Source organism: Mytilus galloprovincialis, chromosome 3 (assembly GCF_965363235.1).
Source record: "Mytilus galloprovincialis chromosome 3, xbMytGall1.hap1.1, whole genome shotgun sequence".
Lineage (NCBI taxonomy): Eukaryota > Metazoa > Mollusca > Bivalvia > Mytilida > Mytilidae > Mytilus > Mytilus galloprovincialis.
Window position 1 is genome coordinate 50,719,793 of NC_134840.1, and position 16,961 is coordinate 50,736,753.

Consider the following 16,961-nt stretch of genomic DNA (forward strand, 5'->3'; position numbering starts at 1 on the left):
AGGGGCACTAGCTACGAGATATTTCAAAAATCCAAAGTAAGATTTCTTTTTGTTCAATCAATAATGAAAGTGAAATAGTGAAATGATAATTTGCTTTTAGCAGCCAAAATGGTTTAATTTGTCAAATTAAGCTAAGAACCACTGATAGTTAGTTATTCACTTAAAAGTGAATAATTTTTTAAGTGAATAATTCGACCCATCTTCGCTAGCCAAGGGTTACGATCCACTCCCGCTCTCTTCACCCTTGGCGGATTGAGATAAAATTTCGGAGACACAAGGTAAAGATTTTTATTGGTTGCAGTCAAAACTCGCTGCATCCAATCAAAAAGCGCCTATAACATGATCACGTGTAAATGTAGAAATTGTTTGTAAACAATTACCACGTGTTTATTGTGCAACAAGTCTTCACATTCCTAAACATACGACTATTTAGTGACAACTTGAATGTTTTTAATCACCAATAGAAGTTCCTGTGTATGTTTCATGCACAAATGCATGAATGTTGACGTATATTTTCATTTCCGGCTTTACCAAGTGTGTATAATCTAGACGCTACCGTGTTTTTACCTCAAAATTGAAGAGTTCAAGTGCTACCATTAGTCAATAATAATGTATTCGGAATGGGCATGATTTTTATCTTCCGATAGATGGCACAACATTGTTATCACAAATGTTGGCTCAATCTGCCAAGGGTGAAGAGAGCAGGAGTGGATCGTAACACTTGGCTAGCGAAGATGAATTCGACCTCATTAAATCTGAATTCCTGGGAACTTCAATTTAACCCCTAGCTAGAGATTGACAATACATGCATTGTACTTTTACTGGTTATTTAAAGAAAAAGAATGTCAACAATGAAAGTGAAACTTAGGTAAATCATTTGATTACTGATTTGATCCACATAAAATCATTCTAATACGGTTAAAAACAACAAGAAACATTTTTAATCTAAAAAATAAAAATCAAACAGACCTATAACAAGAGTGCACACACTGAAATGTCTCGCCTTCTTTACTAATCATTGATATTATGTTGATACTCCTAAATATAAAGCTTTATTACGACTGTCACATAAACTTAACATGAACCATGAAAATGAGGTCAAGGTCAGTTGAACCATATGCCAGGCAGACATGTACAGCTAACAATGCTTCCATACAACAAATATAGTTGACCTATTGCTTATAGTTTAAGAAAATAGACCAAAACACAAAAACTTAACACAGAGCAATGAACCGTGAAAACCAGGTCAAGGTCAAATAAAACCTGCACGACTGACATATAGATCATAAAATATTTCCATACACCAAATATAGTTGACCTATGACATATAGTATAAGATAAAAAGACCAAAACTCAAAAACTTAACTTTGATAACTGAACCATGAAAATGAGGTCAAGGTCAGATGACATCTGCCCGCTAGACATGTACACCTTACAATCATTCCATACAACAAATATAGTAAACCTATTGCATAAAGTATGAGAAAAACAGACCAAAACACAAAAACTTAACTATAACCACTGAACCATGAAAATGAGGTCAAGGTCAGATGACATCTGCCCGCTAGACATGTACACCTTACAATCATTCCATACAACAAATATAGTAAACCTATTGCATAAAGTATGAGAAAAACAGACCAAAATACAAAAACTTAACTATAACCACTGAACCATGAAAATTAGGTCAAGGTCAGATGACACCTGCCAGTTGGACATGTACACCTTACAGTACTTCCATACACCAAATATACTAGACCTATTGCTTATAGTATCTGAGATATGGACTTGACCACCAAAACTTAACCTTGTTCACTGATCCATGAAATGAGGTTGAGGTCAAGTGAAAACTGTCTGACGGGCATGAGGACCTTGCAAGGTACGCACATACTAAATATAGTTATCCTATTACTTACAGTAAGAGAGAATTTAACATTACAAAAAATTTGAACTTTTTTTTCAAGTGGTCACTGAACCATGAAAATGAGGTCAAGGACAATGGACATGTGACTGACGGAAACTTCGTAACATGAGGCATCTATATACAATATATGAAGCATCCATGTCTTCCATCTTCTAAAATATATAGCTTTAAAGAAGTGAGCTAACACCGCCGCCGCCGCCGCCGGATCACTATCTCTATGTCGAGCTTTCTGCAACAAAAGTTGCAGGCTCGACAAAAATCCAATTACACGTGTTGGTTTAATCTATTCATATCTTTATTTTTGTTTACATCGCTTTTATGGTCATTTGAGGTCAAATCGATAGTTAATTAGATGGCGTCTGGACTAAAATACACACGAAATGAACCTACATATTATCTACCCTATGCTGCGTAAACTTGTATTTTAGACTTTTTTGATAGTTTGGATAAATGTTTTACATTGTTATTAATCAAATATGAGAATTTGAGTCAAATCTGTGACCATGAATTTGACAGCTAGTGCCCCTTTAAAAGTCAAAACCAGAAAATATACTAGTAATTCAGATATGACTAAAAGATAATTAGAGGACCAACAATCTTAATTGCTCTGAAGAAAGCCAGCATATAATATCATTTTCACAAAATATGACTATTTTTAAGATGAGCAGCCCTTTTCACAAAGAATCTTAAGTGTAAAATTAATCTTACAATAAACATATTGTGTTGAATTGTTAAGGAATATTTTAGACTTACGATAAATTTTACTCTTAAGATATTTTGTGAAAAGGGCTACTGGAATTTAAAAGTTAAGATTTGAGTATATTGAAAAGTGATCAGAATTTGGTATAATCATACATGATTTCAATATTCATTTGCCTAATGTAGATGTCTTAAAAATAATGTTGATTATTAGGTGGGCAGAACTAATTTATATTCTTACGGAAGGTTGCTTAACACATATTGGAAACATCTATAATGGAATCATGTGGTGTCTTGGAGTCATAAAAGAAGAGAATCTGTATGAACTGTACATCTTATACATGGATACTTACATCTCCATCTTCTTCTGATGCAGCTTCTTGTGATGTAGGACTAGATAACATGTGATTGATGGTCTTAGGGGGATCATATAATGCTGTGTTTAATGGGAAATATTTCAATTCATCTCCAGAGTAACTACAAAACATACATTCATCAAATGCATAACAGTTTGAATCGATTTCGTTAGCAATAACTAGACTAATAATAAGTGTGGGGGATGTCTGTGTTTTTGTTAGATATTTTTTGCTTTGTATAGATAACCTCTGCACATTCTGTATGTGCCTGTCCTAGGACAAGAACCTGTAATTCAGCCCTTTGTTCATGTCTGTCATATTAGTTTTTTTTGTAAATTGTTGTTATAAATAAGGCTGTTAGTTTTCTAATTTGAATAGTTTCACATTTTTCATGTCAGAGCCTTTTATAGCAGTATGGGTTTTTTCATTGTGGAAGGCTGTATGATGGATTGTCTATAATTGCTTACTTCCACCTCATTTTAACTTTGGAAGATAGTTGTCTCATTGACCATCATAACACATCTCCTTATTTCTATATAAAAGCCAGGTAATTGTCCATATTAGTTGACCAGTTCTACAGTAGAAGAGATTTTACTTCACCTATTAACCCTTTGTGTATAGTAACTTACTGTTTGTAACTTTCTTGGAGCTGTCCTGGCAGTAAAGCTACTGGATATGCACTGATTTTGTATAATAACTTACTGTTTGTAACTTTCTTGGAGCTGTCCTGGCAGTAAAGCTACTGGATATGCACTGATTTTGTATAATAACCTACTGTTTGTAGCTTTCTTGGAACTGTCCTGGCAGTAAAGCTACTGGATATGCACTGATTTTGTATAATAACTTACTGTTTGTAACTTTCTTGGAACTGTCCTGGCAGTAAAGCTCCTGGATATGCACTGATTTTGTATAATAACTTACTGTTTGTAGCTTTCTTGGAACTGTCCTGGCAGTAAAATTACTGGATATGCACTGATTTTGTATAATAACTTACTGTTTGTAGCTTTCTTGGAACTGTCCTGGCAGTAAAGCTACTGGATATGCACTGATTTTTGTATCTTCAGGTAACAATTTTTTATATCTGTTCAGAGGGAAGTGGATGTTCTGAAACAAAACAAAAATATATATAAATACATGAACTAAAAAACTTGAATGAAATAATTTAACACACATTTGATTTCTGATGGGGATATGGAGGGTGTGTACTGCCTAAATATGCTCCTAAAAAAATACATAATATTCTTACACAGCTGTACTTTTAAAGCAAAATGGTGTGTATGTGTCAGAAAATAACGTTAACAATGCATTATATGTATTGACTTTTAGGGTTATTTTTGGCATACAGAACACAAAACATAAACAGGAATAATTGCAACATATGTTTTTCATATGTTTTCCATGTTTTTCATATGTTAAAAAACATGTTTTCATATCAGGGCCTAAACATATGATTCCATATGTTTTCAAACATGTTTATATATGTTTGATATATGTTTTTTCATATTTTGCAATTTTTCCTATATAGTCCTTTCAGATAATGTCATTTCTAAACATTAGGCTATATTGTCTTCAGGTCAGTTCTTTTGCTATGTCACAAAGAAGCTGTTTGGGTCTTAAAAATTACTATGTGACTTTCAAATGACTGCATAAAACAATATACACAAACATTGTATAAAAACAAAATGTCAGCCATGTAGTTGAGAGGAAAAATAAAGAACTGAAGAAGGCCAATGGCCGAAACGTCTTGAAAAATTGGTTTATTTATACAATTATAAAAACAATAGTCAAAAGTCCCATTATTGAATTGAACCCCATCCTACAATTGAGGAAATCAGAAGAGAAACCAAGTAGTAAACAGGAAACAAAAACTATTAGCACACTTATAATTATATTATTTACATAAGTAGTCTTTCCCATTACAAAATTTGTTGTACCACTTAAAGTTTATATATAACCATATTATTTCAAATGCATTCTTGAGGAAATATATTATAGTGATGTTAGGCATAAATAATAAGTTACATTTTATATTTCTTTATGTCGGTCTGGAGAAAACAATATTTGACGATTAAGAAAGGTTTTCAATAAATTATCAAAGAAGTCTGGCAATTAAGCAGCTATGAAATGGGCCTATGATGCAATGTTCCTCTCTTTCAACTAAAATTTCAATAGCTCAATAAAACTTATCTCCAAAAATAATAAAATGCTCCACTGGGGGCAGCTTGATACATCCAAAGGTCAAACCCTGAACAGTTGGGGCAAGTATGGACTCAGCATTCAAGCTTGATACAGCTCTGAATTTGGATTGTGATTAAATAGTTGACACAGCATAGGTTTCTGACACAGAATGAATGTGGTATAAGAACTTAAAAATTTCAAATTTGACATTTATCTTTTATGGTCCAATATCCAAAATCTAAATACATGGTTAGATTCAGCATATCAAAGAACCCCGCGAATTCTATTTTTGATGAAATCAAATAAAATTCCATTTTGGAGCTCAATGTGGACCAATTTGAGAACGGGGCCCGAATTAAAAAAATCGAAATACATGGTTAGATTCAGCATTTTAAAGAACCCCATATATTCAATTTTTGTTGAAATTAAACAAAGTTTAATTTTGAACCTGGATTTGGACAAAATTGAAAACTGGGCCCATAATCAAAAATCTAAGAACATGGTCCAGATTCAGCATATCAAAGAACCCCAAGAATTTATTTTTGTTAATATCAAACTAAGTTTAATTTTGGACCCTTTGAACCTTAATGTAGACCAATTTGAAAACAGGACCAAAAATTAAGAATCTAAATACCCGGTTAGATTTGGCATTTATATAAAAAAAAAAAAAAAAACAATAATTCAATTATTGATGAAAGTATCTATATGACTGTATTAAAATTAATAAGATAACAGGTAAAATTAAAATAGACCTAGTGCCAAAAAAAAAAAAATACCACATGAAAAATCACATTTTAACTTGTTTTAACAAAAAAGAGTCATAAAACCATGACTGACAATCAAATAAGTCATAAGAGCTCTAACCAAACATCTGTTTTTTTCAGGGGGGAGAGGAGGTGATTTTTTAAAAATTATTCTTATTTAAAGTCATAAGAAATGAGTGACCAGTGAAAAATAATGTTCTTTCAATTCTTGAACAAGTGCATACAAACATCATAAACTTAGTCTTCTGTGCATGAATTTATCATTTTTTTCGTGTAAATTTCATATAATAGTCAATTTTTTTTTCAATCGGTCAGTGTTATTGTGAAAATATGGCAGGTAATTAAAGTTCGTGTTTTGAAGCCGAAGTTTAATGATTGTCACCTGTTTTTCAACAATCGACAAAAAATCAACAAAAAAGCATGGAAATTGAGCATGTGTTTAATATGTAAATTCAGATAATAGATTATTTTAAGGACATCCATGCGTATTGCGATCACTGGATTTTTACGAGATGGGTCACACTGAGGTCACTTTGCATACAGAAAATATGTCGTGGGAATTGCTTCCTAGAAGGAAGCAGTGAAGCAATTAAAATAAAGTAAACTTCTTCTAAATATGAATAAATTAAAGAATTTGCTTCAGAAAAAAGTATATATACATAAGTTTTATAATGAAAACTATCCATTGAGTTATAAAAAAACATATGCATTATTTTTTTTAATTTGAGGTTTCTTATGACTTTAAAAATAAAACTGAATTTAAAAAAAAATAAATTATTGTATAATTTGTCAATACTCTTACAAAGGTTTGTTGATCAAAATAAGCTCTTCTTTCTGTCTTCCTTTCTTTAATAAAACCAGCATTCCATTCTGAGGCTGACCTCATAGCTTTCTGCATGTATAGTTTCATTTTGTCTTTCTCCAATTTTGGCTAAAAAAAATAATAGAATATGTAAGTGTTGTCTACATTGTTACTAGAAATAACAAGTGCTGTGAGCTACTGTTCACTGATGATACCACGCCCCAAGTGGATAATTTAAATAGTGTATAAATATTCAAGTGTTCGGTAAACAGGAAGTTGTCGAGTGATGAATCTGGAAACAAATTACATCACACAGTATAGCTGACTTGTATAAACCCTGAAGCCAAATTTCAGAAATCCTTGTATTGTAGTTCCTGAGAAAAATATGACGAAAATTTTCAACTTGGTTATAATGTTTAAAATCATGCAAGTATTCGGTAAACAGGAAGTTGTCAAGTGATGAATCTGAAAACTCATCACATGGTATAGCAGACTTATATAAACCCTGAAACCAAATTTCAGAAATCCTTTTATTGTAGTTCCTGACAAAAAATGTGAAGAAAATTTTCAACTTGGTTATCATGTGTAATATCATACAAGTATTCGGTAAACAGGAAGTTGTCGAGTGATGAATCTGAAAACACATCACACAGTATAGCAGACTTCTATAAACCTTGAGACCAAATTTCAGAAATCCTTGTATTGTAATGTAGTTCCTGAGAAAAATTCGTAAGGGTTCCACGGAACCCAGTGTCTCGCCTACTTTTGCTGTTAATCGCAGACTCAACAAAAATGAGGAAAAACATCAATAAAAATTTCCCTCTCGATACTGTCTTTTGATTGAAAGAAGCTTCTAAGTTTGGTAAAAAATCCAGGATAGTTTATGAATCTAATAAATATTTTATAAACTTTAACTGCAGACTGTATGTAATGTTAACTGGAAGAAAAACTAAGTCCATTTATAAGTAAAATACAGAAAAAGTGATTTTTTTTTTTTGGCAAAATTTACTTCTGAATAATATCTTATGATTAGAAACAAGCTTTTGTTTAAGTTTGGTAGAAATCCAGGATAGTTTAAGAACATTATAAAAATTTTAAAAACTTAAACCACAGAGTGAATGTTTTGTTTCTGGCAAAAAAACTAAGTCCATTTATAAGTAAAATACGGAAAAGTGGAAATTTATTTTTACAAAATTTTCTGCTTGATACTATCTTATGATCATAAACAAGCTTCTGTTCAAGTTTGGTACAAATCAAGGATAGTTTATGAAAGTTATTAAAATTTTAAAAACTTTAACCACAGAGTGAATGTAATGTTTCCTCGCAGAAAAACTAAGTCCATTTATAAGTAAAATACGGAAAAAAAGGAATTTTATTTTTACAAAATTTACTTCTGGATACTTTCTTATGATCATAAACAAGCTTCTGTCCAAGTTTGGTAGAAATTCAGTATAGTTTAAGAAAGTTATTAAAATTTCAAAAACTTTAACCACAGAGTGAATATTTGTGGACGCCGCCTAAAGTCGAAGGCTCGACAAAAATAGATAGCCAGAAGTCACTATGTGCAGGGCCTTCATAAACAATGGACATAAACTCAAACCAGTCACCATGCTTTAAATCCCTTTAGGTCTTGGTAAGTTGCAGAGATAACCAAAAGTCTGAAAATTCCTAAATAGACAAAGAAATAAATGAGATGAGAACATCCCTGGTGAGATTCCCACTTAGAGAACAGGACAAGATAAAGAAAGCCAAGAGATCCTTACTGTTTCTATATCATGTAGATTAAAGGAAAAACAAATGATTAACCAGTGATTAGGAGGGGTAGAACTCTTTCTACAATCTCTCTCATAGAGAATATTCAATAGACCACAAGTGAATCCAAACACATCAGACATTAATGCTGTAGTCAGGTACCTATCTGATTAACCAGTGGTTAGGAGGAGTATAACTACGTCTACAATCTCTCTCATAGAGAATATTCAAAAGTCAACGAGTTGATCCAAACACATCAGACATTAATGCAGTTGTTGAGATATATACCTGATTAACAAGTGGTTAGGAGGGGGTATAACTCTGTCTACAATCTCTCTCATATAGAATATTCAAAAGTCCCCAATTCTATTCTTTTGAATATGACAACACTAAATTAATACCAAACAATCAGCTGACTATTCTGATCTTGTACTGAGGTAAAACCATAACATTCAGTTATTGAGATGAGTGCATTTTCCACTATATGAACCAGAAGTTTTCTCATTAATGATAATTTCATTTTATCAACATACCACTTCATATTCTTTATGTTTATCTATCTTCTTCTGTTTTTCTCTCTCATGGATGATTTCACTATATTGCTGTGAAAGAGAAAAAAATAGATACCATATAATATATATTGTTTTACCTTTTACTTACAAAATCATATGCAAAGATCTGGAAATGGTAAAACTGCAAGACAAGTCCTAATTTCAAATTTGAACACAGATGTTTTACACATGAAAAGATTGGACATTTTGTTATCTCTTCACCTGCAGGACATTTCCTCACGGTACAACTAGACTGCTAACCTTTGTTATTTTGTTATCTATTCACCTGCAGGACATTTCCTCACGGTACAACTAGACTGCTAACCTTTGTTATTTTGTTATCTATTCACCTGCAGGACATTTCCTCACGGTACAACTAGACTGCTAACCTTTGTTATTTTGTTATCTATTCACCTGCAGGATATTTCCTCACGGTACAACTAGACTGCTAACCTTTATTATTTTGTTATCTATTCACCTGCAGGACATTTCCTCACGGTACAACTAGACTGCTAACCTTTATTATTTTGTTATCTATTCACCTGCAGGACATTTCCTCACGGTACAACTAGACTGCTAACCTTTATTATTTTGTTATCTATTCACCTGCAGGACATTTCCTCACGGTACAACTAGACTGCTAACCTTTGTTATTTTGTTATCTATTCACCTACAGGACATTTCCTCACGGTACAACTAGACTGCTAACCTTTGTTATTTTGTTATCTATTCACCTGCAGGACATTTCCTCATGGTACAACTAGACTGCTAACCTTTGTTATTTTGTTATCTATTCACCTGCAGGACATTTCCTCACGGTACAACTAGACTGCTAACCTTTGTTATTTTGTTATCTATTCACCTGCAGGACATTTCCTCACGGTACAACTAGACTGCTAACCTTTATTTTAGCTATCAGGGAATATAACTGATGTGTTAGGTATCCAACTGTATGGGACAAGACTTCAAGTTATGTTGTGCGTAGTATGTTCATAGAAATACTCAACTATTATCTTGTCCAAGCTATGAGTCTCAATAGCAGGCCTTGCAGTTAAATTCTTTTGAATATGATTATGATACTAAGACCCAGAAACCTAAAGATCAAAATATTGGATTTGATGTTTCAAGCACACATTTTTGTAATTCAAGTACAATGAAAAGTTGTATAAAAAAGCCTGGTCAGCACAAATATTTCACATTTTTACAACAGTTAAGGTTGTTTTTTCCTGTTTTTTAAAAGCAAATTCTAAATCCTCCTTTATTGCTAAAGAATTATTGTGTAACTTTATTTTTTTCTGACTGTATTAGCATACTCACTCGATATTTTTCTGGATAGTCCCTTGCCATCATATCTAAGACTTCTTCACTTCTTACAGCAGTCAAACCTGTTGTATAAATTCAATAAATCTATAATATCTACATTTATCATAATTGGGTAGAATTTAAGACTGGGACTTGATGTAAATTAACAAATATAATTTCATACTGTACCTTGAATTGACCTGATAAATAAAAGGTGAATGTTTTTCAGTAATAAGCTTGAAGTTTGTTTATCAACCCATTGATCACCGACACTTTCAAGAAATGGAAGCAAAATATGTGTTTTAAAAAACAGAAAGTCAAATTTTATTATCAATGTAAAGTGAATTGATTATTGTTGCTTGTGGAAGTGCATAATCTTCTCATTCATTTTGCAAACGCTTTGAATGCTGTATGATGGTATTATTTTACTGCAGGTGTTATAGTGTTATAGGAAACAAGCTTCTTGTAATTTTAATGTCATTGAAATTATTGATTGATTGATTGTTGGTTGCTCAACGTCCTCAAAATCATTTTTATATCATGTGTAAGGTTATACTATATATTTTACTAGAGGTAGACAATTTTACAAACCTAAATCACATTGTGTTTCAGTGACAACCAATCTGTCTCTCAGATATTCTCTTTCTTTCATATCCACTGGTCTCCTTGTTAGCTCTTTTAAAATTAAAGATCATTTATAATGAACATAAAAATGGTAAGCAAAACTAAAAAAATATATTCATAATTTTAAATGAAACAGCAGGACTTTAAACACATTTGTTGTATGTAATAAATTCTATCAATACTGAAATGAAAATTCATATTTCATTATTCAATTAACTGTTGACACAAAGATATGTCTTTCCTGTGTTTATTTCCAATCGAATATTGTAAATTATGAAGTTAAAATGTCAACACTTTGACTAGTAAATTATGCAAAAGTGTCAGTCAATGGACAATAAAAATATATTAAAGTTATGTTCACTGGTATATATGTAAACATTACCACGTGTATTTGTTTATAAATTTACACGTGTTTGAAAGTATATAATAGGTTCAGTGTTTTCCTTTTTTCACTAAGGGAAGGTGGGTGTTTTAAAAAAATCACTTGCAACCGGATGGGTTTTTTTTAAATGTCCACCCGTTTTTTTTTTTAATTTACTGTGGGTGCACGTGGGGGTCACAAAAATAAAGATTAGTATAATATTCACATTTAATGGATTTGAACAAACATAAATAGACGTAGTCATATTATTGCGAACCCTATGATAGTTTTCCATAGATTCACCTGCAAGTTACCTGTCGATTTAAACTTTTGGCAGTTCTATTGTCCCATCTAACAAATACAACAGGTATTGTTCTCTGTATAGTTTATTCACTGGGACCTTTAAATTTCTTCCAAGAGAAATATATCACTCATTGATTAATTTACCTGAACAAAAAATTGAACTGTCAATGATGAAAAAATACTTATACCAATACTAAGTAAGGACTCATAAAACTGCATGTGTTGTATTTATTCAATACAAATAACTCATTTTTAATGTGTTTAATATTAATACTGATTCAAAAATTAAAAGTTGATTTCTGATCAAATATTCAATATTTTTGTGTGTTTGATAAATAAAAATTTGAATATTATTATTTTTAAATTAACTAGGTCTTCATAAACATAAGTCTATAAATGAACAACAACAAAAACATGCAAATTCATTGGAAAATACTAAAAAATGTGTCTGAAATAAACTTTTTATTATTAAACTGGATTTTATATTGAACAGATTGAAAATATATTAATGATATATTGAATAAATACAATATTGCATACAGTTTATGTGAGTTTATAGAAGTATTTCAATAAAAAAGGAGATAATTTTTTGGTCAGGTAAATTAATCAATGAGTGATATATTTCTCCTAGAAGAAATTTAAAGGTCCCAGTGAATAAACTATACAGAGAACAATACCTGTTGTATTTGTTAGATGGGACAATAGAACTTACAAAAGTTTAAATGGACAGGTAACTTGCAGGTGAATCTATGGAAAACTATCATAGGGTTCGCTATAATTGTCAAATATTCTTTGATTTGATTTTTTTCAACAATTTATCTCTTTTCTCTCTTCTTTCATTTACAATTTTATGTCCTGTTTCTTGCTTTTGTGACGTATTTTTGGCCCATAGAACAGTAGTATCCTTCCTCTGTGACTATAAGCCATTTGAAGTCTTGCTCATATTTGTCTTCACTTGCGTGTCTTTTCCGTTGTTTGGTTGATTTTTGTTCAATTTCCACAACTTCAACATTACTATCAATTTTATTTAACTTATTTGGTCTAGTATTTTCTTTATCATCATCGTCATCTGCCTTTCTTGTACCCCGATTGATAAATGAAAACATTGAAATTTGACGATTGGACGCCATCTTTGTCAATGAAAACAAATCAGCGAGGCGCGATTAGTATTCAAATTTTAACGGTACGGAACTGAAAAAAATCCGAAATTTGAAAAAAAAGCCGACCACCTCCTAAAATCGAAAGGTGGTCGGCACACCCGGCTTAAATGCCGAATGGAAAACACTGAGGTTAAATGTTTTTCATTGGTCGAGTTAGAACTGACCATAATATTTGAATAAGGTCATTTAAAATATTTCGTGCTATACTTTTGGCGGTTTTGTGAATTAAAGATATTGTCATTCGAGGTTTGCTTTTGGTGCAGTAAAGTTTCCCACCCTCCCATCCCGACTTAATGTATTTTTCATGTGTTTTTTTTTATTAATGTGAATAATAATGTGTGTAAGAACAGAATCTTTATTTGATTCATATTTATTTGCGTACATAATGAAAATTGTTTTTGTTACCTGCAGCGGCCTAGGCAGACAGTAACACTGATGAACATTTATGCATGGCATTTGTCTTTCATCAAATTAAAGCTTTGCTGCACACTGTCAGGCGAGCTGATCCCATACAAAGGTGTTGAAATTGAATTTATTTTGTAAATAATTTATGTTTGCTTAAAGTTATGAATTTTAATCAATTTAATAGAAAATAATCAACAATGCCTGTGATATACATCATAGTTTTCCTTTAATCAATACCAGTCAAAACAATTTGAAGTGAATCATATTTATATGATGAATCATAAATATATCTATTCTAACAAAGAATTTTACTAATACAAATGATATTTCATAAACTAATATATACCTGGAAATTTTCTTCTAAATGATTTGACATCTAAAAATTCACTAAGTTGTTCTTGTAAAAAGAACCAATCAGCTACCGCCCCATCATGTGACCACTGGTATTCAAACAGTTTACTGGCAGGAAATACTGGACTGAAAAAAAGGAACAAATTCAAAGCAGGTGTCTTAAAATTATGTTAACTTTAGTACATTGCTAGCATATTTATAAAAAAAAATTGTTCATGAACATCAAAATATATCTACTACTGGTATATCTTTCCATGTTGGTGTGCTGATTTTATATGTCCTGCCATTGTAATTGGGGGCATTAACATCTAAAATATACCCTCGACTGTCCTTCTGTTCATCCCATTTTCGTTTCTGCACTCTTACTTTAGTTTTCCTCATCCAAATAATATGCACCTCATACACAATGTTAGGAAACAAAACTAGCAGACAGACTTCAAATAAGGGCAGTGAGTCACGTACAGTTGTACACAGGTCAAATTAAGGCTGTGAGTGATTTACCATTTAAGAGTAATGTCCCTTTTTTAACATCAGAAAGTTTGCAAAGCTTTGCATTTGTGTCCTCAGACACATTCTTCTATTATTTTTTTTTATTTTTTCATCAAAAACCCTTGCTACTTAATTATCTGACTCATTGACAAAAAGCAACATTGCACTTTTAAAAATATGCAAAATTAAAATGGATCTTTTTTTTTATCTGAAATTTTGAAATACTAATCTTCAGACTTGCCTATTTTTTTAGTTGTACCAAAACTGATTCTAAACCTGAAAACATATGGCAGCATTCATACTAAAATTTTTGAATTTTTTTTAACTAATTTTCACAATGCTTGCAATTTTGCCTATTTACAAAATGCTGGCAGTATTTATATTGGACTCTGTCCAGATGAGCTATGATTCTTACTGTTTATAGCGTAGTGTATCTGTACTTCCCTGTCTAGATCTTTTAGCGGGAGTCGGCCCTGTGGATCCAGTATCAACGGTACAAGAAGCTGGTGTGGGTGGCCCTGGTGTATCAAGGCTTGGTGGATATTCTGAACAACTAGACTCTGATATCAGTGCAGCATCTACCTCCATACCATTAATTTTTCTTTCTGGCATGAAAGTTGATGACGAATCTTCTGAGAACAAAAATGAATCATACTCAGTCCTTGTATTCAGATTTTTTTCTCCATTGTTGTCTGTTTCATTTCTGCTGTCTTCATCATCTGATATGTCAGACTGAAGATCTTTAGCATTTGACTCTTGATCTAACGATTGAGTTTCTGATTGTTTCAACTCCATTTTTTCTATTTCTTCATGATCTGAAGATTGGGTTTCTAATTGATTCAACTCAACTTCCTCTTTTTCACCTTGATCTAAAGATGTACTTTCAGATGGTTTTAACACAATTTTATCTATTTCCATTTCAGATTCTTCTCCATCTTTGTTAGACATATCTGGGTTTTTCAAATTAGATTTATTTTCCAAGGATTCGTTTTGAACATCTTTTACAGTAATCTTGTTAGGAGTTTGGTCATTAAGGGAACCAGAATTAGGAGTTTGGTCATTAAAGGAACCAAAACTAGAAGTTTGGTCATAAACAGAACCAGAATTAGAAGTTTGGTCATTAACGGAACCAGAAGTATTTGATAAATCTTGTTCTACATTTTTACTAGAACAAGTTGGTGACATTTGTACATCACATTGAGTTATATTTAGGGCTTTATTTTGAACACTAGAAATGTTATCTTCAGGTTTGTCTGCTACAATAGCTTGTTCCTTTGTAATTTCACCAATATTGTATGATTCAGGGTAATTGTGTTTGCCTTTTTCTATTTCCTTCAAATTACCGTCAGACTTTTCCTTTTGAGAAGTAATACATGGACTGTCAGTCTCACTTTCATCCTTTTGAAAAGTAGTACATGGACTGTCAGTCTCACTTGAAGCTTCCAACTTTTGTGAATCCGCAACTTTTGAACTGCCTTTTTCAACAGTATTTTCTTTTTCCTCATTTTCTGCGGTTTTAGTAAGTTCTGCATTTACACATACAGTACTTTCTTTTGATTGCATCATGTCATTTTTCCCTAAAAGTCCTAATTCAGATCTGGTCTCATTAGTAGATTCAATCATTTCAGGAATGTTTATCTTTTCTTGGTTGTCATTTTTTAAAGTAACAGTACTAACTCTACTATCAGTATTTTCAGATTGACCATGATCTGAACCAGTATCAATAGTAACTTTATTAGCCATAGATATTTTATCACTGTCTGTGACTGGGTTCATATTGCTTTTATCAGCAGTACTCAAACTTGAAGTCTCAATATCCATACCATGATCTATATGAGGAGTTTTTTGTAAAGCAATAGGATCAGGGGATTCACTTTTTTGAGTATTTTCAGATAAGCCTAATTGAGATTTTGATTGTTCTTTTATCACTTGTTCACATTCCTTTTCAGAACAATCATTGTACTTTATTTCATCAGCCTTTATACTATTTGTTATATCAGTACTAATGTCAACAGGTGTCGTCTCTTCCTCTATTTTTGATTCAGACTTTGATATTTTTTCTGAACACTTTTCAGATTCAATTTCATCTGGCAGACTTGGTACAGATGTCTCATTTTCCTTCTGGATATCTTGTTCCATCACTTTTTGTTCAACTTTTTCAGCACCACCTGATGTATTCATATCCTTAAAAAGATAATAAAAAATTCTGGTAAAGAATTACAAAATGTATAATAGTCTAACTTTAACTTCACAAAGTACATGTATACATATATTAGTGATAAGTTGCTATAGCTTTATTTTGGCAAAGCATCCTTTATCATTATTGAGCTAAATGTATTTTTAGCTCATCTATACTATTAAAAGAAAAGACCTCATTTTGTGTGTCGCTTCTCTTCCTTCAACGATAAATTTATCATCATGCCTCTGTGTTCTATAGGTATCACGCATAGTCGCATTTGTCACCCATTCTTATGATTATTCAGATTGAGTTATTTTAGGAGAAAAACGACAAAGAAGGAAACTGGATATTGATTCCGTCATCAGACTGACTTTTAGACATAGATAAGACTTCCGATTTGAAACATGCACAAGTACAACAAATCATATGATAGTTAACAAAAATGAAAAATAAATAAGCCAATCAGAGCGTTCTCCATATCATGGTGTTTAGAAGAACCACAACTATTATACCTCCTTAGAGAGGCAATTATTTTTCGCTTTTATCTACATGTAAACTACGTTTATACTACTTTAATATATAGAGACTCTGAATTCTGTCTACTGTTTTCTTTGAAATGTTTACTATTTAAGGGGTCATACCAGTTGCATATACAATGTATATTAAAATAAGTAAAACATGTGGACACAAGAATGTGTCCATAGTACATGGATGCCACATCGGCACTATATTTACTAAGTTTCGAGTTGATTGGACTTCAA

The 16,961-nt window shown here is 31.8% G+C and overlaps 1 protein-coding gene across 4 annotated transcripts in view; it reads right to left on the reverse strand.

Annotated features, from left to right (window-relative positions):
• LOC143068246 (uncharacterized) overlaps positions 1-16,961 on the reverse strand; it is a 33,966-nt gene that overhangs the window by 9,378 nt on the left and 7,627 nt on the right. For all 4 annotated transcript variants that reach the window (XM_076242151.1, XM_076242152.1, XM_076242150.1 and 1 more), the window contains exons 2-9: positions 14,437-16,205; positions 13,528-13,658; positions 10,920-11,003; positions 10,344-10,411; positions 9,009-9,077; positions 6,724-6,852; positions 3,974-4,083; positions 2,977-3,100 (exon numbers count right to left, since the gene is read on the reverse strand). In XM_076242151.1, the coding sequence (XP_076098266.1) occupies positions 2,977-3,100; positions 3,974-4,083; positions 6,724-6,852; positions 9,009-9,077; positions 10,344-10,411; positions 10,920-11,003; positions 13,528-13,658; positions 14,437-16,205 (2,484 nt within the window). The remainder of the gene's footprint in view (positions 1-2,976; positions 3,101-3,973; positions 4,084-6,723; positions 6,853-9,008; positions 9,078-10,343; positions 10,412-10,919; positions 11,004-13,527; positions 13,659-14,436; positions 16,206-16,961) is intronic.